Source organism: Numida meleagris, chromosome 6 (assembly GCF_002078875.1).
Source record: "Numida meleagris isolate 19003 breed g44 Domestic line chromosome 6, NumMel1.0, whole genome shotgun sequence".
In the NCBI taxonomy this organism is placed as follows: domain Eukaryota; kingdom Metazoa; phylum Chordata; class Aves; order Galliformes; family Numididae; genus Numida; species Numida meleagris.
In genome coordinates this window covers 46,118,182-46,141,721 of record NC_034414.1, presented here as the reverse complement: position 1 = coordinate 46,141,721, position 23,540 = coordinate 46,118,182, and the positions used below count along the sequence as shown (strand labels likewise).

General features: G+C 40.7%; 1 protein-coding gene across 3 annotated transcripts in view; it reads right to left on the bottom strand.

Annotated features, from left to right (window-relative positions):
* SLC24A4 (solute carrier family 24 member 4) overlaps window positions 1–12,155 on the bottom strand; it is a 90,300-nt gene extending 78,145 nt beyond the window's left edge. For all 3 annotated transcript variants that reach the window (XM_021403905.1, XM_021403903.1, XM_021403904.1), the window contains exons 1-2: window positions 11,981–12,155; window positions 9,883–9,993 (exon numbers count right to left, since the gene is read on the bottom strand). In XM_021403905.1, coding sequence (XP_021259580.1) covers window positions 9,883–9,993; window positions 11,981–12,137 — 268 coding nt within the window. In that variant the 5' untranslated portion in view covers window positions 12,138–12,155. The remainder of the gene's footprint in view (window positions 1–9,882; window positions 9,994–11,980) is intronic.

The following is a 23,540-nucleotide window of genomic DNA, read 5'->3' as shown; positions in this document are numbered from 1 at the left end:
GCAATGTGATAAGAACAGAATACTTTGAATCATTTATTGGATGGAAGAGAAGGATTCTAGTTGTGAATATGTTCATTTTTCATTAAGGAGCACATAATAATGCATCACAACTCCTATCCCATCTACAATTTCATCCCAAAAGACCAGTACCACTAATGACATTTGTACAGAATTCAACTCCGCTGAGGCAAGAATGGGGAAAAAAAACATTAAATTTTGAAAGAGCTCAACAAAACCAAAACATTCCACAAATAGTTTAGTGCTGTCTACAAAATCTCACCAATTCAAAAGCCACTGAGCTTGTAGAAATATAACACTTTTTAAAGCCCAGAAAAGCTTGTATGATCACAGCAACTGTCAAGGCTTTTTAATTTTATCTCTCCACATGTGCAAATTGGTCTTCTACATTCATCTATAGGTACCAACTAGTGAAGCAGTTTACTAAGTAAAAAGAATTTCCTAAGTATTTAGCAGAGACTTAATACTCTTCTGCCAGTCTGCATTTTTTTTTTAAAGCAAACCGAAGTCCAAGGTGCAAAATGCATATCTTGATTGTTCCACAGTTATAAATACTCCTTTCAACATCAACAATCTGTGCCAGCTGTACAAACTCCAAGACCACATGAAAAATAACATTTCTAGCACATTAGAAAGTCAAATTTTGAGTTGGGTGGGAACAAATGAAGCCCTGTGCAGCAGGTAACATTCAGTCAAGTTGACTAATTTGCCTTTACCAGTCTGTTGTCATGCAGAGAAAGCAACACAGCTCCAACCTTTAATTACCTAAGCAGTACTTAATAAACTTAGTTGCCCTGAATATCCACAGATTAAAGCAGTTCTGGAGATGATCCCAGATAGTCTTTCCAAGTAAGTGCTCTCCCATCAGGTGCTGTTACTCTAATCGACCCTGGTCAACCAAGTAACTATAGTAAACACATGAGATAAAAAAAATATATAATCAATTAACTTTGAATCTGAATTACTTCTTCAACACTCAAATGTCAGTTACAGCCAATATATAGCCCCTTAATTCAAAATCCAAAGTGAACTACTCAAAAACCTTTGAGTGAGGCTAAAGCACAGATTTGCTCACACACAAGAAAACAGTGCCGAACTCTTCCATCCTTTTATTCCTTTTTCTACCTGCAAACAACAGAGGTGTTCATTTCATTCCTAGTATGGCAAAGGAGTGCTGATATTTAATGCAGACTCTCTCACACTGGGGTCTCAGCCTGTTTTCCCTTCACTTGACAATCTTTAGGTATCACCATCATATCTCCATCACTGTCATTCAACACAGTGAAGCAGTTCAAGGCACATCACTGCTCTGCTTATACACGTAATGAGTCTTGGTGCTCCATTTATTTAGACTTTGTAAAAACAAACATCTCTGTTGTGGAGAGTTACGTTTCTCATGAAAAGAAAAAAAAAGCATGAAATAGAAAAGTCGAGTTACTACAAGCTGATTGAGGAGGAGGGCTGAATGGTAGCAGCAAAAGCTCTTTGTTCAGTGAACTTACTGTGGCTACAATTTAAGAGGAAAAAAAATGCAGCTTAGCTACTGACCCTCTCTACAGATTTTGAGCAACTCACTTTGCCTTTTCCCCTTCTCTATGACTATTTCCACTGCACGCTCTTTGAGTCTGCCACTGCATCTCTCAAGGACAGGCAACGCTATAGTTTATAGGGACCTTCCAGTTCTTCCTCCACCCTCAAGTGGCAGAGCCTCTGCATGTGAATAAAACAGAACTTATTAATATCATATCTCTGACTTGTTCCCAGCGTAACCAATCCAGGCTGGCTGATCTCCAGAGAGCACCTTGATACTCACGGCTAATGAACTGAAATTCAAAAAAAGGAAAGAGTTATAATATTCCAGATAGTTTCTTTAATATACTAATTTGTGAAGGACAGTATAAAGATAGAAAGAAAAGGCAAATGGACACTGGAAACTCATCTAAACATTTCTGTACAGGTAAAGGAAGCAGATAAAGGCTAGCAGCAACAGGAAAGAGGATGGCTTGTGAAAAGCCGAAGGTGAGAAAAAGCCCTACAATTTCAGGCAACCCCAGCCAAAGATCCTGTAGAAGGCTTTAAAGAGGTGTGACATAACCAGGCAAAGAACGCACCTTACAGAGGGGAGGAGTCTGTTTAAATAGAGGAGATTCTCACCAAAGAATTATTATGTTCAGAGAACGAAACCAGAAACAGTATCACACAATTCAGCAACATATCTGCAGGGCAGAATCTCAGCTGCTATAAACTGTCATGGCTGTAAAGACATTGTGAAGGCAAGTCAGTGTACACCATGTTCCCAGTTGCCTTAATGCACAAATGCCTCTCTCTTCAGGAGTCTGTGTTTTGGGCTAGAAAGTCAAAATTCATAGCAAATGCTGATTCACAACAAATTTTAAAAAAATATCTATTTTTTTCCCATTTCAATCTTTTTGAGCTTCTAAAGAGTTTCATCCATTTTAACTGTACTATTCCCAAAGTTGATAAGTTTTTCACCATCTGTGAACCTTCACATCTTACTGTTCAAAAGATCCACTCACACTACCCTCAAGTGACTAGAGGTAAAGTCATCAGCTTTCAGCAACCTCTGAGAATAGTCCAAAAAGGAAGTATGAGAGCAAACTCAAAAGGCAGGGTCTAAAACATCTTGCATGCTGGAAGGATGTAGGCATATTGGCTACTGTTCCACTTCATGGGTAGAGAATGTCACTCCTTTAAGACTGTTGATCTGGCACCTGCCATTAACTTAATGTTGTAAAAAAAAAAAAAAAGAAATAACTGAACAAGCAGATAGACACATAGGCTGCATTCTACCTGAAGTGCCTGCTCTGCTGTACTTCAACTTATCAGCAGAGTCCCAGCAGGAATGAATTTGACTCACACTTTCTAAGGTTAATACATTTTCCACTATAATGTCTTCAATGTCTGTCAACTTTAAAGAATAAAGGAAACCATCACTCTTTATTGCCTGCGGTTTTTGCCTTTCAGTAGAACAGGAGTGATGCCAGATTAATTGTCAGTGGGTTCCTGGAATATTTTCAGCCTGCTGAGGTGGATAACCACATCTATTAATGAATACAGTGACAGAAATGTACAAGAAAATTATGTAAGTTCTGAAAAAACAATTCAATTCTGAGAGTTCTTGTCAAAACAAGAACAAAGTTTAAAATTAATTTACTGTAATGAAATCGCACATTGTGCCAAAGTGTATTTTTAAATCAGTAATTTTGACCCTACACCAAGGTTCAGAGACAGAGTTGAGGCTCAAGAGAGCCTGGTTTTGGTGAAGCTTTTTACATGGCTTTATATCTAGATAGTTTCATTAATACAGGCAATGAAGATGCTCCTCATTGATACCCAACTGATGCTAAAAATCAAAAAAAGGATATAAACTGTGAATGTTTCTAGCTTTATGTGCCAAACACAAGGCTTAAAACATAGCCCTTCTGAAACGTAAACTCTAAAAAGAGTTTCCCATTGCTTTTCTCTCTGGACTCCTTGCCCAACCAAAACTAAACTTCTCACTGTGCTTTCATTTCTCTTACTCCTTTTACCACTTTCTCTACTGATTAGTTCCCAAGGCCAGCCTCTCTGCCCTGCTATTACCAGGATGCTCATGCCTCGTTATGCAAAAGTCCAGCGTCTCCCATTCTTGCTTTTGCATCCTTTCACCTATCCTCCAACTTCAGTGTCCAACTTGGAATAATCTTAGTCTTCCTACCACCCAAGTCTAAATCTCAAGTTTCTCTATCCCTCTTCCAGCCTCTGGTGACCATTTGCTACCTCCAGCTGCTTTTCACAAACTAATTTCCTGCAGTTCTGTGCTTGCCGAGTTTCACATGATTCCTCCACATTGTGTGGTCCAAGCTACAGACAGACGAGATGCTGCAAGCACACAGATAGAACACTGCAGAGAGCAGAGATGCTGTAGCCTACTGAAATGAATATAGATATTATAGTTAGTCTTAAACATGTATCAGAAGGATTTCCAAGCTGATATTTTTGACAGTTTTTGTCTAAAATTATGTCCACGCCAGTGACATAACAAGTGGCTCTCTCCTGCTACATTTCTAAAATGCATAAGGATTTTTAGAGGGGAAGAATGGGGGCTGCTTGTTTGTTTTTATACAAGAAAATAATATTTCCTTCAGCTATATTGTTCAAGATATTGGATTATTCTTGTATTTATAACAAGACTGTAGAAAATTTATCAAGTTGGCCACACAAAAGCACACAGACTTCTTTTTCTTAAATTTTCTATTAAACTACCAAACTGAAGCACTCACCCTATTAGCTTCAAATATTTTACGTTTGCCAAAACTGCAAGCAACCCAAACAAGTTCTTGCAGTGGGGCATGTCAGGCAGCCTGAAATCAGCTACAAACCACAGCTACAAACCACAGCCAATTAAGCACTGTTAGTGCCCGCTTACAATTTCCAATGAAAAAAAAATGCTGTCTTTCCTTTCTCTTCAGTCACTTTTAAAAATTATACTATATTTTAACATTTATCAAACAATCCAGATCCTCATAAAGGCTCTGTCCAAGGTCAATACCAAGAGTAGGGATTAATGCTCACAAAGGCTGACGTACAATGCCTTTTCAACCTGCTTCATCCAACACTAGAGCGAGGTATGGTAATAATTGTGTGTGACACAAAGTAAGATAGCAGCTTTTTCTATTTCAGCTGCAGTACATGGCAAGACATCATAGGCAATAAAGTGAAAAGGAAGGAGTGAAAATGACACTGCCAGGTCACGCTGAGCTTACCAATTTGGACTGTTCATAAAACAAAGGTGTACAATGAAATCACTAATACCATCACCTTAAAAATAGGGTCATAAGGCCCTCATCCCCATTACAAAACAGAATTTGAATTAGGGAAGATCATGAGCACATTCTTTAAATGTAATATTTATTACCAGAGTGTTTAAGAAAACTCCACAAGACATAGCACAAAATGAGACATTCCATCAGCAACCATAGTATGTTTAGATTAGCACTTAATATCTGAAGTTTATGATCTTACACATTAAGGTGACTATTAGGATTAAGAAAAAAAGAATATATAAATCCTGCATATTCAGAATGATGCACTTAACTAAGCACTCCATTTTTACAATAAAATGGATGGAAAACAATGCTTTCTATAGCATCTTGATTATGAATGTACAAAAAATAGCTTTTTCTATCATTTTGGAAAACTATGGAAGAGTCAGTCCTTTCTCCTCTAGCGAGAACACTATTTATTGATTTTTGTATAAAAAGTAACAGGCTCTTGTATTCTCTGTGGTACCTTTGCAAAAATGCCAAAGACATCTAGACTTTCTCTACAATGCATCATATTCTACAGAGTCCCCAATGTCTGAATAACTAGCAGTGTGAAATATACACAGACTTAATGAATTTTGATCCTGACTCTGAACTCAAGTTACACACATGCTGCTGGAAAACACACTTTCTTTCACTGTAGATGACTGATCCATTTTCTCTCACAGTAAGAACATAAAGAGTCGCTACAATGTGCCTTTTAATTCTGAAGTAAAAAAGGCAGCCTGACTCAGAAAAGAAATGCTCACCTCTGCCTTTCTCCCAGCCCACAGTTCATCCTTTCCCCCTGATAACAATGGGAGGAACACGCTGGAACTAAATCCCCAGCCGCTTAAAATCAATGTAGCTCATGAACTGCCCATGGCTGACAAACGTCTGGATAGGACAGCTCACAGATGCTGCCAATTTCAAGACAATTTCACCAACCAGTGTCAGAAGACTGTAATAGAAATCTATTTTGATACATTTCTAATTCACAGCTAGTCATTATCTCTATACTGTATACAGAACAGAGATTACTTGAAAATATTCACAATGGAAAGCAGTCTAGATCAATTGCTTAAATAGCCTAACGTGATCCAGTGGAGTCACATGGTTAGAAACACCGTAACACCAAATCACCCCTGCTTGTAACCAATCAAAACATTACTCAGAGTTCTGGAAGATAAGGAGATTGCGGGAACATTCTGAAACAAGAGGTGAGCCACTGTAGCAGAAAAGCTATATAAATCAGACTTGCCGGGCAGATGGCACCACAAGCTAGTGAGCTGATTGCAGATGGAACAGAGAGTTTGGAAAAAACTGGTTGAAAACTAATGAGATCTATTAAGATGCTAAAGACAACAACTCTCCCTTTCTGTTGACTTTCCTTTAAGCCGGGGTCAGATGAGCCCCTCCTTCAACATAAATTTACCCAGCAAAAGTTTTCAAAGCCATAAAGAAAAGGCTCCCTCAAAGAAAGAGATCCAACAGCCACTCACAGTTACTCAATGCAACATAAGCAGAAGATGCATAATTCAAAAACTGTAGAATCTCATGAAATTTTGGAGGCCCAGAGCATTCTACATCCTACCTATAAGCCTCTACTCTGGCTCCAGGATAACATTAAGAACTGTGTCAAAGAATCACAGGGGTTGGAAGAGACCTCTGCAGATCACCTAGTCCAACCCCTCTGCTAAAGCAGGTTCTCTACAGTAGGTTGCAAGAAAAGCACCCAGGTGAATCTTGAATACCTCGAGAGAAGGAGACTCTACAATCTCCCTGGGCAGCCTCATTGAGTGTTCTGTTCACCCTCAGAGGAAAGTTGTTTTTTCTCATGTTTCTATGGAGCTCCCTGTGCTTCAGTTTGTGCCTGCTGCCCCCTGTCCTGTCACTGGGCACCAGTGACTGTGCTTTTTCACGGCAGAGGCGCTTCCAGCAAACAGGGAGTTTCAAGACAGGCTCATTAATGGAAGACAGCTATATGGCACACTAATGTCGGTCTTAGTTCAGACTAAACTGTGGTTGACCAGGTGCTCGCAAATGCTCTGTCTCCTTCCTGCTGGTGACCCACAGTTCCTTTGCTATGAGAATAGTAGCATCTATAACTCCTTATGACAGCAGAATAGCTACCATCAGTAAAAGCGTGTAGCACTCTTTAAGATATTCATCAATATCAGTTACTCTAACCTCTAAACATCAGAAAAACCTTTCTCTCCCAGTTCTGCTTTATTAACAAATAATTCTCCCCAAACTCTTTCTTTCTTTACATAAACACGAACACACATATACCCACATATGTGTATTTTCCTGTCCTTTGCTAGAGCCTCAAGATTCATACTTCGACAAGCATTGCAAAGACTTCAAAGTTTTCTTTTTTTTTTTTTATTCTGATACAATGGTCCCAGAAGCATTAATAATGTTTTCAGAAGAACACAATACAAAATGATCTACTCCTGTAAATGAGACAATCTCATACAGGGTAGGCTATCTGAGCTTCTAGCAGATAGCAGCTTCCAAAGATTTCTAACATTACTGCTGGAAGCTTACAGAGTTTTTCTCCCAAGACACATTCAACGAAGGATAAGTGCCCTATCATGAACTGAAAGGCTTTCATGGTCTTATAAACTTCTATAGCTGCAACTTCTGACAACTGGGGATTTTTTTTTATTTGCACGTAAGCAAGAGAAAAGGATGAAGTGGTAAATAAATTAACTTTGTTGAAAGCTTTTATGAAAAGAGAAGTAAAGCTGCAGACTTGCGTGGGAAGCTAATAAAAAGGGAGCAGAGTAACTGCAGTTCAATGACACAAAAGATTAACAGGCACTCAGCAAGGACTTGCATTCCTCCAGGTATGAAGCTCTTATATCCTAAACACACAGAGAAATATTCACATAAGGAAATTTCTGTGTACCATATATACAACCATGCATCTGTAGGGCCCTTAAAGCTTAAGGAAAACACAGAGCTGACAAAGGTAAGAATAAGCACTTCCCGTAATAGAGCCTATACAGAGCACTGTATCAGTACAACATAAATGTGTATTAACTATCTGTTCTTAAGATTAAAGAACAAAAAACAAAGTTCAGACAGTTAAAAATTTTGACGACACATTCCTGAGAGTTTCATTAAATCGAGAAGGGCAGTTTTCTGGATAAGTGCATGAATGGAAGCTCAAATGTTGCAGCTGAAAACCCACATTTTCTCACCAATTTTCTATTCATCTTGACTGAGTCTCTTAGCCTTTCCCATGACTGCTTTCCCCAGTTGTAGTCACAGGGTTACACAAGCTACATTCTCACGGAGATGAGCTATGTTGTTTGCTCCTTTTTTGATAGGTTTACCTTCTTCTCATTACACTGCAAATCCTAATCTCTGGCTACCACATAGGAACAAAAAAAACAAAAACAAACAAACAAAAAAAACAACCTGCAAAAGTTACTACTGAGCAAAAACAAACACAAGTTCTTATAAAACCACCCTTGTCCAACAAACATCAGTTTCAGATATTTTCAGATGTTCCTTTTACATGTAGCTATCTTACATCAAGCAACTCTCAAAGCATCCATATCCCCACATCAGTGGGGAAGATACAGAGAGATGAGATTTACATAGCTGCAGAATAACAGGAAGTGACTAAAAATGCCACAATTTCAATTCTGTGACATGTTTGAACTGTAGATCTGTGTTCTAACTGAAGAAGCACCTATTAAGAAGAAAGACTAACTCCAACGCTGTGCCTAGAGATCACAAGTTTAACACAAGTTTTTTAACAACCTCAGCATTCTGAGGCATATTTGTGCCTCCCAGATTCCATGCACCTAGTTCTTGTGGTTAAAGAAAAAAGTGCACCTCAACAACCTGAACTTCATAAAGCAAAAAAAAAAAAAAAAGATCCAACTGTACTTATTTAATCCAATTATTCTTAAACTATTCATACCGTCTTGGAAGAATGGAGGGAGCTGAATCATTGGACAGGGCTTTGGGCAACCTGATCTAGCAGAAGCCGGTTCATGGCAGGTACGTTGGAACTAGATGATCTTTAAGGTCCCTTCAACCCAATGCATCCTATGATTCTATGTTTTCTTCTAAGCATCTGGAGAAGTCAGCACTGCTAACAATATTTCAATTCAAAACATCAGCCAACTAGGCTCTTAACAGAGAAGCCTGTGGACATCAAGAAGATACAGTTCAAGCTTTTGGATCCACATACTTTAAGCAATGATCCCCCACTCCACTCATAATGCATAAGCATGGTAGCAGTCCTCAATCTAAACAGTAGAGGCAGCAGTATTATAACAAGCATGTAACTGAAAGGGGGGAAGTGCTCCTCCAAACTCCTCAGTGCCAGAGGTTGACAGTATCCCAGAAGCTGTCATGCTTTGCAAGAAAGTACAGACTCTGTTGTCATTCCCTAGTTGACCAAAGAATCATATTGTAATAAATAAATAAATAAATCTGAACTTTAAATTAATTTGGCTAGTGCCGTTGGCAAAATGTCTCGTCTCCCACACACCATAAACCACAGAAAGGCAAGGACAGAAAGAGAAAGGAAATACACACTGGAAAGACAGATGGGAAAATGAAAGTGTTGTGGACTACCACTGATATTAGAATGTGTCATCTATCCCTGTTCTCAATCAATTATCCCCTGGCCAGAACAGATATCTTAAGTAAAATGGGTTCCAGGGTTTCCATATTACTTACCTCATCATATCCCTCTATAAAATATGAATTCCTACTCTGAATACAGTTTATCACTGAACTAGCAAAACATGATTCAATTTATAACAGCAACAAGTACAAACTACTGTGCTCGGATGATATCTCAAACACTGTATGTTTAACCCATAGTATCAAGGAGAGTGCACCTCTCATCACCACTGCAATAATACACAGCTCAGTTAGGCAGGAATAATGACCAAAAGAACTAAAAATTGAGAAACTGTCAACACAAGTCTGATAATGACCCCAAACACACTTACGTCTGAATATTAATTTTGCACTGCACAACACATCTCAAGAGCTCACAACACATCATAAAGTTTTCCTGTCTTACCTGGCTCTGTACAGTTCTTTCCTTCACGTGTCTCATTAGGTAATGCCATTAGTATTCTATTCCTCCACGTCTCTGATGAAACACGCATGTCTGCAATACTTGATTCTTGGCCTATATGAAATAGAAAGAGGTTATATCCACTGTCACTGAATTTTTCCTCTATCATCTTAACAGGATTTTATGCCAGGATCATGGGCAGACCATCAATATCAATAAGTGAATGCAGCATAATGAAGGTGTACCTCTGGCACACATCAATGCAAGTATGCCTAGTGTTCCCTGCTACCAAGGGTAAAACTAGCTATGAAGGTGGATTATCTGAGCTGTCAGCATGTTCTGGCTATCAGAGTACCTGGCTGTGACCCATAACAGGAAAATAATTCCGCAGCAAGCAAAAGTTGAAACCTGTAACTGTGAAACTAAACACTTACATATCCTATATGTGAAACCAGCCCAGCTATGCTGACATGAATAACAATCACATTTTCATTTAGTCATCTGCATTTGTAGATATTACATCACTGATTTATCAAAAATATAAATGCATATTTCCAAGTTCCAGATATATTTCTGCTTAATTCAAACGAAGGGTCTGCTCTTTTTAGCATAGGGTGTACTTGGTAATATCAATCCCTGCAGAATTTGTTGAGGAAAATGAAAAACAGCATTGTAGAACCCCACAAGAATTAAGAAAAACAAAACTTCTTCAGAAATCAGTGGAGATTTAGCCTGAACTCATATTCCAGAAACAGTCTCCACAGAACTTACTGAATGCAGTAGGTAAGGTGCATTTGTGGTAATGTAGGGTACACGATCACAATAACCAAAGGAAGAAGAGATTGTCTTAATTAAATTGCTTCCATTTCAACCATATCTCTTTCAAAAAATATAATAGCAAAAATCTTCCATGCTTGATCTTAGAATTTATACTTAGAATGCTTGTGGTTTGCTACAGTAACTCTTGCTGCAAAATCTAGCTTGGAAAGTTAGTTTGGGTAAATTATTTGCTAAAGTAGTCTGCTGCCACAATTTTAAGAAACTCAGAGAACAGATGGTCAGTGTTTATGAATATAATATACTGTAAATTAGCAGGCTGAAAAAAAACCCACCTGAGGGAGCATACCGTCAAAAATCAGGTTATTGGGGATTTAGTTGATAACCAAGGAGATTAAAAACTTTCATTAGTCATGACATTTTTCACGCAAGACCGAAAAACATCTGGAAACCCCTGATCTGCAACAAAAACCTCAAACCATGTAAACACAACCATACCCCAACCAAGCTGCCTTCACAAACCAGTCCATTTATGAAGACATCTAGATACTGCAAGAAAAAAAGAAGTCATAGGCATAACAGATAAACAGTTCTACATAAAGCAGGACTATACTGTGAAACCACAATCTGAAAAAAGGTTTGAAAGTTTTAAGACAAGCTATATGCTAATACAGCTTATATGTATATGTATATATATATTATATATTTATTTACAATAAACACAGAGACAGGACCTGGGCTTAGTTTGATTTTGTTCTTAAACTCTCAAGGAACACTGGCAGTCCTGCCTAGGAGCCCATATGCAGCACCCTGGTAACCTTAAGTTTCGTATCTGGAGGATGCAAGGCAGAGTGGGAGAGCCTCCAGTTGTACATTTACAGCCCCAAATGTGCCAGCGGGCAGAAAAACGAACAAGATTGAAACAAAAGAAACAAATAAACAAAACAAAACAAAAAAAAACACTGGGAACAATGCAATTGATTATAAATGCATCAGTTTACCATAAAGTTTGCATAAAGGATGCAACAGACCCTCTAAAAACACAAGGCCAGCACTGTTTCCTGCCTATCATACATAATGTTCTGTCAATCTCAGACTGTCACTTAGGAGAGAAGATGGAGAGAAGCAGCAGTTGCAGATGATGGAGGTGTACAGCCACAGGTTACCAACGACAGGCGGCCCGGAGCTGCCCGGGGACCGGAGGCGGCCAGAGCGGCTGCAGTTCGGCGCGGCGGGCAGGGGGCGACCCCCGCTCGGTGCCGACCCGAAGCCCCGCGCCCCGCCGGGCCGGCACCTCTCCCCGGCCCGCTGCTCCAGCACTCACCCCGCCTGGAGAGCAGGCTAGACATGCACCAGACGAAGAAGAGGATGGCGCAGATGAAGCCCAGCTGCTGCAGTAGCATCTCCCGCCGCTTGCGAACTTTCCTCAGCAGCAGCAGCATGGTCTTGGGGCGGGCGAGCGGCGCTCCGTCCAGCTCCATGGGCGGCGCGGGGCCGGCCGGGGGCTCGCTGCGTGCGGGGCTCAGTCCTGCCGCCTCCCCGCGGACGGCTCCATGGCGGGCGGGCGGTAGCGCGGTGCGAAGCCGTGCCCGAAGAAGCAGAACGGCAGGTGGAGGCGGGCGGGAAGGCGGCCTGGCGGGGGGGCGAGGCGGCACTCTCAGGAGCCGGGTTGAGCCCCGCTGCCCACACGCACCATGGCCGGCGGCGGATGAAGCGGCACGGCGGGAGCCCCGCAGCCGGCTGCGAGTCAGCGCCGAGCAACGGCGGCAGCACCCATGCCCGCCCGGCCAAGTTTAAAGTAGAGTCCTTTCCTCCCTCCCTCTTTCCTTCCACACCTCGGCACCTACGGAACGCAGCAACCGCCGCCGCGAGACTAACCGCCCTCGGGCTCTGGCAGCGGCGCCGAACGAACATACAACCGCCCCTCTGTGCACGCGGCCCAGCCCGCCCCTCCGGCAACTTTCTGGGCGCTCCGCGGGCGCCCATGGCAACGCGCAACGCCCCCCCGGCTTCCCCTGGGAGGGGCGGGGCATCGACGGGCCAAATTAATCCTTTCCCCCTCGCGGGAAGGGAAGCGGCTGTTCGGAGTGCCGCGTGAGCAGCGGGTACAGAGGGGGCTCGGAGTAGCGCCGTGTCCGCGCGGCCGCTGGCGCTGAGGGGACAGAGTCCCGTGTGTCCTCCGGGACCTCTGCCCTTGTCGTTCACAATGTGGAATGCTTTCCATCTGCCGTTATTTCTATTGATGTCGTAATTGAAATACTAATAAAAATATCCTACAAAAACAAATCTTCACACACACAATATCGTTAATCCTCCATGTTTCCCCTTCCTCCTGCAAATGCCTGTGGTTTTCTTTCTTTTTGCTTATGAGCTATTTCTGCAACAGTGAGAAGCAGCATCGGGGCGTGGGGTGCTGCACTACCAACCTGATGTGCGGTGGCTCTGGACTTCTGCCCAGGTGCCGCGGTGTAAAGGGACTGCTTTGGTCAGACAGTCGGAAGCAGTTGTCTGAGCCTCACTGCTCGCTTGCGTGCACATACTGCAGAAACTGAAGCCGTGACTGTTCCAGCTGAGATGGTGCCTAGGCTCTGGTGGGCCTTACACTTTCTGATTTAGGCTGAAGTGTGTTAGAAGAGTGGCACTAAGACACACAGTGATCTTTCATTCCCTTTACCACTGCTGAGAGAACAGAAGTAACAGCAGACTGCTACGAGAAAGGTAGAAGACAATATTATAAGTCAGCTTGTGCCCGTTATTTCTCTCCATGGCCATGCAAGACATCTCCCAGTTGAACCCAGCATGAGGAATGCCACTCCTGACCAGCATACCTACAGTCTAATTAGGGAGCTGAGCCACAAGAATCTGAATAAAGGCCCTTCTAACACCTAATTCTATAATAGCTATTCTCACTTAAGTATCTTTATCTCATAATATAACTCAACTGAAGCTTCTAGCTCAGGACAATTACAGCATACATTTGTTCATCAGAGACCTTTACGCTCCAATGTAGTGTTTAGTTGGCCTGCCAGTAGAGATAATACTGCATGGTTAGATGCCACTGCAGCCCCTAACAGCTATCATAATGCCTGAGCACTAATTCTTCATGTGGCTTTTTATCATATCTTTACTCAAACCTCCCCTTCTGCTTAAAATGGCAATGTGGACACCGATCTGCCATCCACTTTCTTAGTGGTTAATAAGAGCTGAGGTGCTGACAAGAGTGTAGTCTTCTGCATAAAGATTATATTGAGCAGTAGCAAGGTTGTGGTAACTGGAAGGCATTGCAGAGATTCAATGTTTTCTCAGTAGCCACTTGTCATAAGCTCATTATCTGCTTCACTGGTAAGGCAGAGCAGGGCTGTGGGCTTTGGAGAGGCTGTTCTGGTAGTTACATCTGACTGAGGTTGCCTGTGACTTTTATATTTACCAGGTTTATTCTCTTACTTGCTCTTTATACTGAGGACATTTTCTTTTGCTCTGTATCAAAGTCATGGTGCTCCTGATCTAAAGAGTTACTAACATTAAGGCATGAAATTATTAGTTTTTCTGGAATTGGGCTAAATTTGGGTCTGGAGGTAATACCATGACTTCCAGATATTTCATATTTGTGTCTATGGGTTTTACCCAAAGAGCACAGAAGTGTTTGTAGAGGTCCTGAGTTTCACATGTGAGGGATTTTCATTAAATCTGTCGGGTCCTATGAAAATCACATGGACGAAATCAAAGCACATGGTCAGTTACAGGAATGCAAGTGGAATATTGCCTTATTGGACGTGGGTTGTTTTCTCTTTTCCGGCTGTTAAAAGTGGTCTGTTTTAGAAGCTGCTACCTATGAAAGCAGTTCTCAGAGTGATTGTGTGTGTCTCTTCTCTCTCTGAGTACAAAAATGAGGCAGATCAAAGTTCAGACTGTACTAATCTCCTAATCATACAGGCTCCTGATTAGCATTTTTAATCAGTCTGGTGATCACAAGGCAGCCTCAAAATTGCTCTTGAATGCTAAACTTTAAGAAAAGAATTTCCAAATTACGTTTACTTTGGTGCTTCCTATAAAGAGTATGGGATGTCTCAAAGAGAATTGTGCTACAAAATTCAGACTCAGTTACCTCTCCCCCAACAGCTGGCAGCACCCACACCTCGCTGGGCTGCTGGAGCACATTCAGGACTTTCAGATGAAGGTAATTACTGGAATGATGTCACAACTCTTTCTTCTGAATTGAGACATTCATGCTGTGTGTGTGAGAGTGGTGATAACGTCAGGGCAAAAAAGGAAATTCTTTGTGGATAATGTGATGTTACATTCATTTACATTCATTTTTTTTAAATCTTAAATTATTCTTGACTCTTAGTACAACAAGAAAAACTGTTTGTAAATTCAGTGGGGTCTTTTTATTAGCAATCTAAAAAGAGATTTGAAAATAGTGAGTAAGACCCCTCTCCGTGGTTTTCTGAGTGATGCTTTACAGAGAGTGGTTTGGTGATATTCCAGAAGTTCACTGTCTTCGTTATAACTGGAACAAAATGTTTTTTCAGATTAGATCTGGGAATATTCCTGTAAGAATTACATATTGGAAATTAGAGGTATTTGGGAGGTATCATCAAAACAAAATGCAGAGGAGGAAAATATTAAATAGCAATTAGCAGCTTAAACTAAGTCAGACACGAGAAACTGTCTTTATCATTGCACTTACCATTGTTATAATTTAACTTTCATGTATGTCTCATGGTAAAACGTCTCACTGAAAGCACAGGCTAATGCTAGCTGTAGCTATCTGCCAAGTTTGCTTGTTTTTCATCTCAAGCACAATTAGTATCTTGAACTGAGTAACAGCCAAAAGGCTTTGAATTAGGAAAGAGTCTCACAGGAGATCCATGAAATCAGCTCATCTAAGGAGAAAATATTGATGCTGCCGAGAATCAAAGGAGAAGTGTAACGCTTGGACAAATTCTCTATGGCACCCCCCAAAAGGAGCAGTGAAAGCAGCAGCAGCACAGCAGGGTAGCTGGAAACAGAGATGCTATTAGTTGGCCGTGAAGGCTGTCACACAGAAGAGCTGAGACTGCATCAGCTGAGAAGCCCTGAGGTTTAGCAAGTGATCATTTGTGACAGACACCCAGCCAGCCCTAGGAGCCTATGCAAGGCCAGCTTTTCCAACTGATAAAACCAAGATCCCCGGATCATTCCAGTATCCCCAAGGTCAAGAGATAGTATCAAAGAAAGGCTAACAGTGTTCCCTCAAAAAAAACAAAAAAAAAAAACAACCAGAGAATCTCCCTTAAGCCATAAAAACTAAGATGAGAGGAAAAGGAGTTGGTGAGAAGACTGATCCTGCTGTGATCCTGCTTCTGCTGTTTGGTGGAAGCGTTTCATAGAAGGGACACTCTGAGGGAAACTTAGTTTGATGCTGTTTGTAGCCACCCTGCTGTCAAGAAGGGAGCAATCCTGTGTTTGTTTAGAATCTGGTCTCCAGGAAAAAACTTGATAAATAAGCTTGCATAAAGCAAACATTAGTGTATCAATATTTTAACGCTGAACTTTAACTCAGGCCACCATACGCTATGCAGGCATAATTGGATGGCTCTTTAAGATCTAGTGAAAGGTGCTTTGCTGAGCCGTACCTCATGTTTACAAAGCAGATCTAATTTTGGGATCAGCACTGAGTGTTCTTCCAGAGTCTCTGCAATGAATATACCCTAAATTGGAGCCACTTGTGGATTAAGGGAGAAACTCCAGCTGTAGTACCCATCAGAGGACTCATTCATGTGCTAATGTCCTCAACATTTCTCTATTTGTTCTCATATTTTTATCTTCCATCCATTTTCCAGCTCTACTGTGCAGTTGTCGTTGTGCTGTTGTATTGTACTTCTGCATGCTTCAAAAACAGAGGTTTTTCTTACTACTGAGTTATTTCTGTAGTTTTACTCAGACCTTTGTTTTGCTTCCAAGGCTATAAATAACTTAACCTTGAATTGGAATTTAAATGCCATGGAGAAGTCAATCTTGCACTATAATACAGAACCACATCTTCCTTTAACGTATCCAAATTATCCCTTGTGCTTTTATATCTTGCAGTTTCCTACTGATGATTTTTCTTCAACAACCTCAAATAATACTGCTTTCTGATGAGCATCAGTGGTTACACCTCACATTGAACACTTAGCTAGCAGCCACACACTTAGCCAGACCTTACTTGAGAGTTTCACTTAACAATAACGGGATTCTCCCACAGCATGCAGGGAAGCTACAAGCAAGAGTTCCTTCAACATTTCATGCCACAGACAACCTCACATAAGCCCAGGAAGTGCTGCTACGTCTTTCTATACTAGAAGAATAAAATATAGCAACCAGATCTACACTCTTAATGTGATTTATTTCAAGCTACAACAACAACAACAAAATCACTAGACTACTGAGGTCCCACATTTGTTAACACATTGTAATTTACATGCATTGGCTCTATCCATATCTCTAAACAGACAAAGATGTCTCACAGGTAGAAAAGATTTTGTTTCTCTACCTGCCACCTCAGATCCAACACTAAACTTCTCAGGAGGCAAAGACTGAAAGAGACGTGGCAATAGAGGCTGGGCTGCACGTGAGCAGAGTGAGGATGTCAGCTGCCAGTCACACCATGCCTCAAATGAAGGCAGAACATACCGTCTTCTTGTAAGAGAAAGAGATACATTATGCATATCAGAAGGATTCAATCTGTTGTTCTTCTGCCTGTAAGATTTTGATCAATATCTAGCTTTAAAACAGTTTGCTTGAAAAATATCAGTATTTGTCTCCTTAAATCTGCATCATCCAAGCCATCCAAATTCATCACAGCATCTACATTTAACGCCCACTAGATTTCTCAGAGATAAAAGGCATTTGCTTAACTGCTTGCTAAATGTGAAGAACTCTGGCACACACATAAAGCCATATCAAACTGCAGCTTAAATTACAGGAACTCTGTTACACAGCATATCTTTCCTTACACACATACCATTTCTGTCTTTCTCAGTTTCTCCAGCTTGCTACCTCCACTGAATCTGAGTCTCAATTGATTTTGCTGGTTTTACATCTTGACAGTGAATTTCTGTTCCTCTCTGCTCTCATACTTTCTCTTCTGCCTGCTTCTCTGCTTCATGTATTTTCTCTTCCGCTCCACATGACTTTGACCCCATCTCCTGATCTTCTAGGTGCAGTATAAATTTTTTTAGATTTGTTCCACTTTCTGTAAACAGCACTTCCTCCTCTTCAAGTCTCCCCTTAAGCTCCCTGGGTTTGAGCCTATTATTGATTCTAAAGACTATTTTCAGAGGCATGAGGAAATTTGACTGTGCTTAACCATAACTGAGGAATCTAGTTAGGTGGCATCGTGCTGAACATGAGTGATTCTAACTGGTTAAAGCTCTGCAGGTTGGCTGCAGCACTCTCTTCCATCACTATAGAACACTGTTTATTTGCTCTCCATAATCGTGTTCCTCTCCCATATAAAGAAACTAAATTCATTTCTGTAAAATGTTCTCCATTTTTTTTTCTTTCTGGAAAATTATATCTGTGAAATACAGTAAAATTCAAATCAATTACTGAAGAGATACCTTCCCTCACCACAACCACTACACTTTTCTACAGCTTTCATACCTAGTGGGATCTGTTTCAAACCCCTTTGCTAGTCTCTCTGACTGAGAAGAATCATTAACTAAGCAAAAATTGATTCATTGCAGCGAGAAAAAATGTCTGCAGCTATGAGTTTTTAGCCCACACCACAGACTGCTCTGATCTTATGAATACACAGGAGAAACCTGTGGAGAATTCTCACACACAAAAAACCTCAAATGATGTAAATGTCTGCAAGCCTAGGGGCTGAAGAGGTTCAGTGCAAGTCCTGTTGGGGTAGCTGAGAAAGATTCAACAGGGCAGCTCCTTTCTCATTAGATTAGTACATCAAAATAATTAAGGAAAGAAATATATGCATTCATCCTCCATGACTGTGGAGAAAAACAGCTGCAGACTCCTAACTCTATACAAGCAAGTGCAGGAATGTATGCCCTGGCAACTGATGTCCTTGAGACTACAATATTGAAAAGGTGAGAACCATCTTTATTCAGAGGCTTGTGGAACATATGTTTGAAGGAACTCTGAGAGGTTGTCCTGTTCATTCTCTTTTGCTAAGGCAGTATCAGTTCTCCCTAATGTTGAGTGGGCTTGCTCTGTAACTTTATATCCATCTTGATACTTAAATTGCTGTTTGACTGCCTATCAAAGCTTTTAAAATAAAATGATGGTGAATAACATTAAGAAAATTTACACCTCCTACTTTGACTGACATCTTTTTTTAACGCTGTGACTGAGCAGAACTTGGAGAGTTCTGGGAAATTTCCCCCCTCGTCTGACTGCAGATTTTCAAAAAGGAAAATTTGTTCTATTGAAAATCTATTATGTTAAAGCTAAGAGAAATTGTAGCTGTCAATCAGAGAAGGGGGACAATATTCTTACTGTTTATTTCTATAAAGCTAGTAGAAATCATAGACAAGTAGGAAGAAAACAACCTTGCCCTGGGAAGATAAATTCAGCGTATAAAATCATACAAAATTCTAGTCTGGAGGGAATGGCAATCAGAAAAATCAAGTGAGCAGGAACAATGCTCAATGGAGTGTTTTGTATGAAGAATTCAGGTCATTTATTTCATTGCTGTTTCATGTGTCTTCTGTGGAAAGGATAAGAAAGGAGGATTAATTTACCCCTGTTACAATCAGACAAGAGAGGAGAGAACAGAGAAGGCTGGTTCGGAGTCCAAGTTCAGAAGAGTTAAGTGAAAGGTGTTTGTCTAAGGGGGCATTTCAGGAAAGGAAGGGAGAGGAGAGCTTTGGTACAATAAGAATGACCAGAAACTTCTGAGCAAATGGGTTAGACACAGCGCTCCATGGCAGCAGACAAAGGGATCGTTAATCAAAGTAGGTTGGAAGAGCAAGTGAAAAGAGCTGAAATGGGAACAGAGCAACACTATCTCCACTTTGAAGAGCGGTTCTTGTAGTTTGAATTTGAAAAGGATTGGTGTAGCAGACGAGATACAGCTGTAGCTGCTGTACTTTAAGAACTTTCTCCATAACAGCTTCACTTGAGTTTACAAAAACCAAAACGTGCATCACATTCTTCTCCACACACAGATAACTGACATTTGTTACAGTTAATGAAAAGTCAGTCAAAGCAAACTTTGGTGTATTTTCAAGCATTGGCATTAATACTTTTTACAATACTTCCATATTAACTTCCTAACAGACATCACTGTGAAGTACTAAGACGATTAGTAATTATAAATGTTTTTCATTGGCAAATAATAAGTGCAGAACTACAAATCAAGTTCCTCGATATTGCTGACTCCTTGCAAAGATTGGCAGCAGACTATCTGAGTTGGCCTTGGTCATAAGTGTGCTCAGCTGCCTCCCAGCACATGGGCAGCCCAGGTTCAGCACAGCTCTGGCTGCTCTTTTTGGCTCACAGTGGGAGTACAGCAAAGAGAGTGCTACACCATAGCCCAATTTAATAGCAGCTATTGTGGGTGTCACTTACCTGTCATGTCTGACTCACTCCACCATCTTTTTGTTGTTTTCATTTATGTATTTAAGCACTCAAATATTCCAGCCACTTTACATTTCACCTCCTCTGAAAGGAGCAATGTTTCAGAGGTGTTACCATGGAAATGATAGAGCAAGGAGACAGCTAAACATGAAAGAAAGTCATCCAACATTCAATCTAGAAACATGCTTTGGGGGATCTTGAAATTAAAAAAATGTAAAATTAATTGTGCTGCTGAGCACATGTTATTACTTACTGCTTCCTAACAAGCAACAAGAGGCCAAGGCCACCTTTTTGCCTATGACAAGAAAACAAATTTTCCCTGTCTGGAGTTTTTAGTCCATAAGGTCCTTTTTGACAGAAGAGATAATGCCACACATTGGAGATGACCACCAGAGTTAGTCCAATTATCAGGAAGGTCAGACAACTGAAATGGCATTGTTAATGGTCAGCAACACTAGATTCCTCAAACACATTAGTACCTACTGATAGCAGCAGGCTGTGACCATTGGAGAATTGTGATCCAAGATGCTTCAAAAGTTTAATCAAACTATGGGAAAAAGAAGATTAGCATTAGTAGAAGTAAAGACGCAGCTAGATATGGCATGCCCCTTCCAATTTTACAAATGAATACACAAAGCCATTCTGCTCTGAAGTGGGTATTAAATTATCCCCATGGATAAATAGAAAAGCATAACTTTGTCAATCTGTCACTGTATATCCTGAAATACCATAATCGCCTCTCTGAAGCATGTGAAGGAATAACTCCTGACTGTTTCCTGTGCTCATATCATTAAATGATTTCTGCCATATCTGGTGATTATACAGAGCTTGACCAAACTATGTGTTGTCTGTTATGAAGGTAACAACAGAAAATCCAATGTTTCAATTATGTGTTAAGCAAGAAAAGATTAAAAAAAAAAAACAAAAAACCTGAAATGATGATCATATTCACTTCATACCTTGGCAATCTGACCACAGAAATAACGTGTCTAAATATCCCACACAAAATATTCTATTCGGATCAGAATCAGAGCATTAGAGACTTGAATTTTAGTTGCTCTCCATGCCCCTTTAGACCATGCTCAAAAATACTCTTACTTGTATGCAAAGGAGGGGTTCCAGGAGATATCTAAAACTCTTCTGAGGGCTAGAAATATTTTGCTGATTAAAAGAAGAATTTTTCTAACTGGTAATGGGATGCAACCAAGAACTCTGCTTTACATTGTATGATGACCACCTGGCTGTGGGTGCCCAGAGCAGCCTACAGGATCCACTGCATGGTTGCCCTCCTCAAGAAAGTTGTTCTGGCATCTGCTCAGAGGGACTCTTTTGCCAATGACTTTTTTCTTCCAGTTTCTGAAGTGTCCTTCTCCTTGTAATGGTATGGTTTTGTTTGTTTGCTGTTTTCTTTCTGCACATGAAGCACAAGAAGATGGAAGCATTACAGGCCTACCAGTCTGCTCCATACATGTGAAAAATATACCACTGCACCTTAAGAGGACTTGTGGGAGAATGGCAAGCTGCTGCTAGCTTATAAAACACTGATTTATCTACCTGATGTAGAGTGTGCTGTCCTCCTGGAGGGGTGAATATAGGGTCAGATGTTGTATGAGATGTCCATGTAGTCATAAGTAAACTATGAGGGAGCCTGGGGGACTAGTGTCTGCTGAGGGACTCTGGTGGGGCTTCAGTGGCAACATATCAAATCCTGAGCACCAGCTCCTACCCGCACCCAGCCATCTTGGAAGCATGAGGAAGCCAACAATGGGACAATTCACTACAGGCTGACAGAGCATCAGAGCGTCAGGCAGTCTGTAGTGGTCATCACAAAATATATTCACTCTACAGCTTTTGATAAAAGATCATTTATGCAGTTCTATACACAGAGAAAAGGATATCAAATCTCTTTGAACAAGGATAACAGTACAGCTAGATAAATGTTTATCTGGAGAAAACTGATCTTCTGTCATCTTCACAATCATTTAAAAAAACCACTGAGCTGCATTTAGACTTGTGATTGATGAAGAAATCTCGCAGAATTAGTTATGCTGTTGGCATTGACTGTGTAAAGGAAGAGAAGATACGGGCTGTGTTTTTTGCAGTGTTTTTCTCATTGTTGGAAACCTACTATACTATTCCTGCCCAAATAATCAAGACAGTTGATAAGCTGGAAAGAGATCAGATAATTGAGGTGAACGTTACATGGCAAGCTATTGTGTAACTGAACTGAATTTCCTATCATAGCTTTCCAAATGCTAACAAATTATTTAAAAAAAAAAAAAAGAAAGCAAGCAAAAAAAAAAAAAAAAAGGAAAAATAGAGCAAGTATTCTGGAAGATGTAACTAGCCTTAAATTTTGATTTTCAGCTTTTAAATTAACTCTAATTAATGAATCTTTAAATGTATGCAAAGCAAGACCACCAAATCTGCAGAGGCTCAGCTGTGACTTTGCCATGAAAACTAAGCAAAAGGACACAGCTTTGTTTTTGCTGATTTTGTCCCCCCAGAACAGATCAGAAGCATCCAGGGAGAGGCTGCCTCCTGCTTTCCTTCTGTTCCATGCCTAGCACAGTCTGTCCCCACCATGTGCTGTGGCTGCGTTCACTGCCATGGCAGGAATCCCATTGTGCCCACTTGCTTGAGGTGGGAATGCAGCAATCCCCAGCTTTCAGGCTTGTGGCAGACAAAAAGTTAATAAGCACATACACTGCTACTCTTTCGTGAATATTTACATCAGCTACCACTCATGAACGAATATCCATTTCATCTCTTGTCTGAAAAATCTCTTTATAGTTATGTTTCAGAGTTGCTTCTTACTGACTCCAGTCGACCCTGGGCCAAGTACTAAGAGAAGAGAGATCTTTCATCATCAAGTATCTGAGCAAGCTGGTCATCCAGAAAAAAAAGTTGCTTAAAGTCACTCACAGAATAGTACTCACGCGCAAGGTCTGATCCTTTTTTCCATGTTTCAACAGGTATCTGAACTAACAAATATGAGCACAGTTACACTTAATTGAGGCTCAGTTTTCTGCTCATTAACCTGGTGCCCCTGGCTCCAAACTTTGTGGAAGGGATTGTGCCAAGTATTGGTGTGCTCATTAGTGATTTCTAAATGCTAGCTTAAAGCAGGTACATATCCTAGTTGCTATTTTTCTTACTTACAAGCTGTTTAAAAAAAGCCACACAGAGACCAAGCACCTGGAACTGCCATAGTGGTTGTATTGTGTCTGAATTTGCACATGGCTTAGAGTGGAACCTTCTATGCATACAATGAGGCAGAATACAAGACAATCCAAATGCAAGGTGAAGAAGAAGGA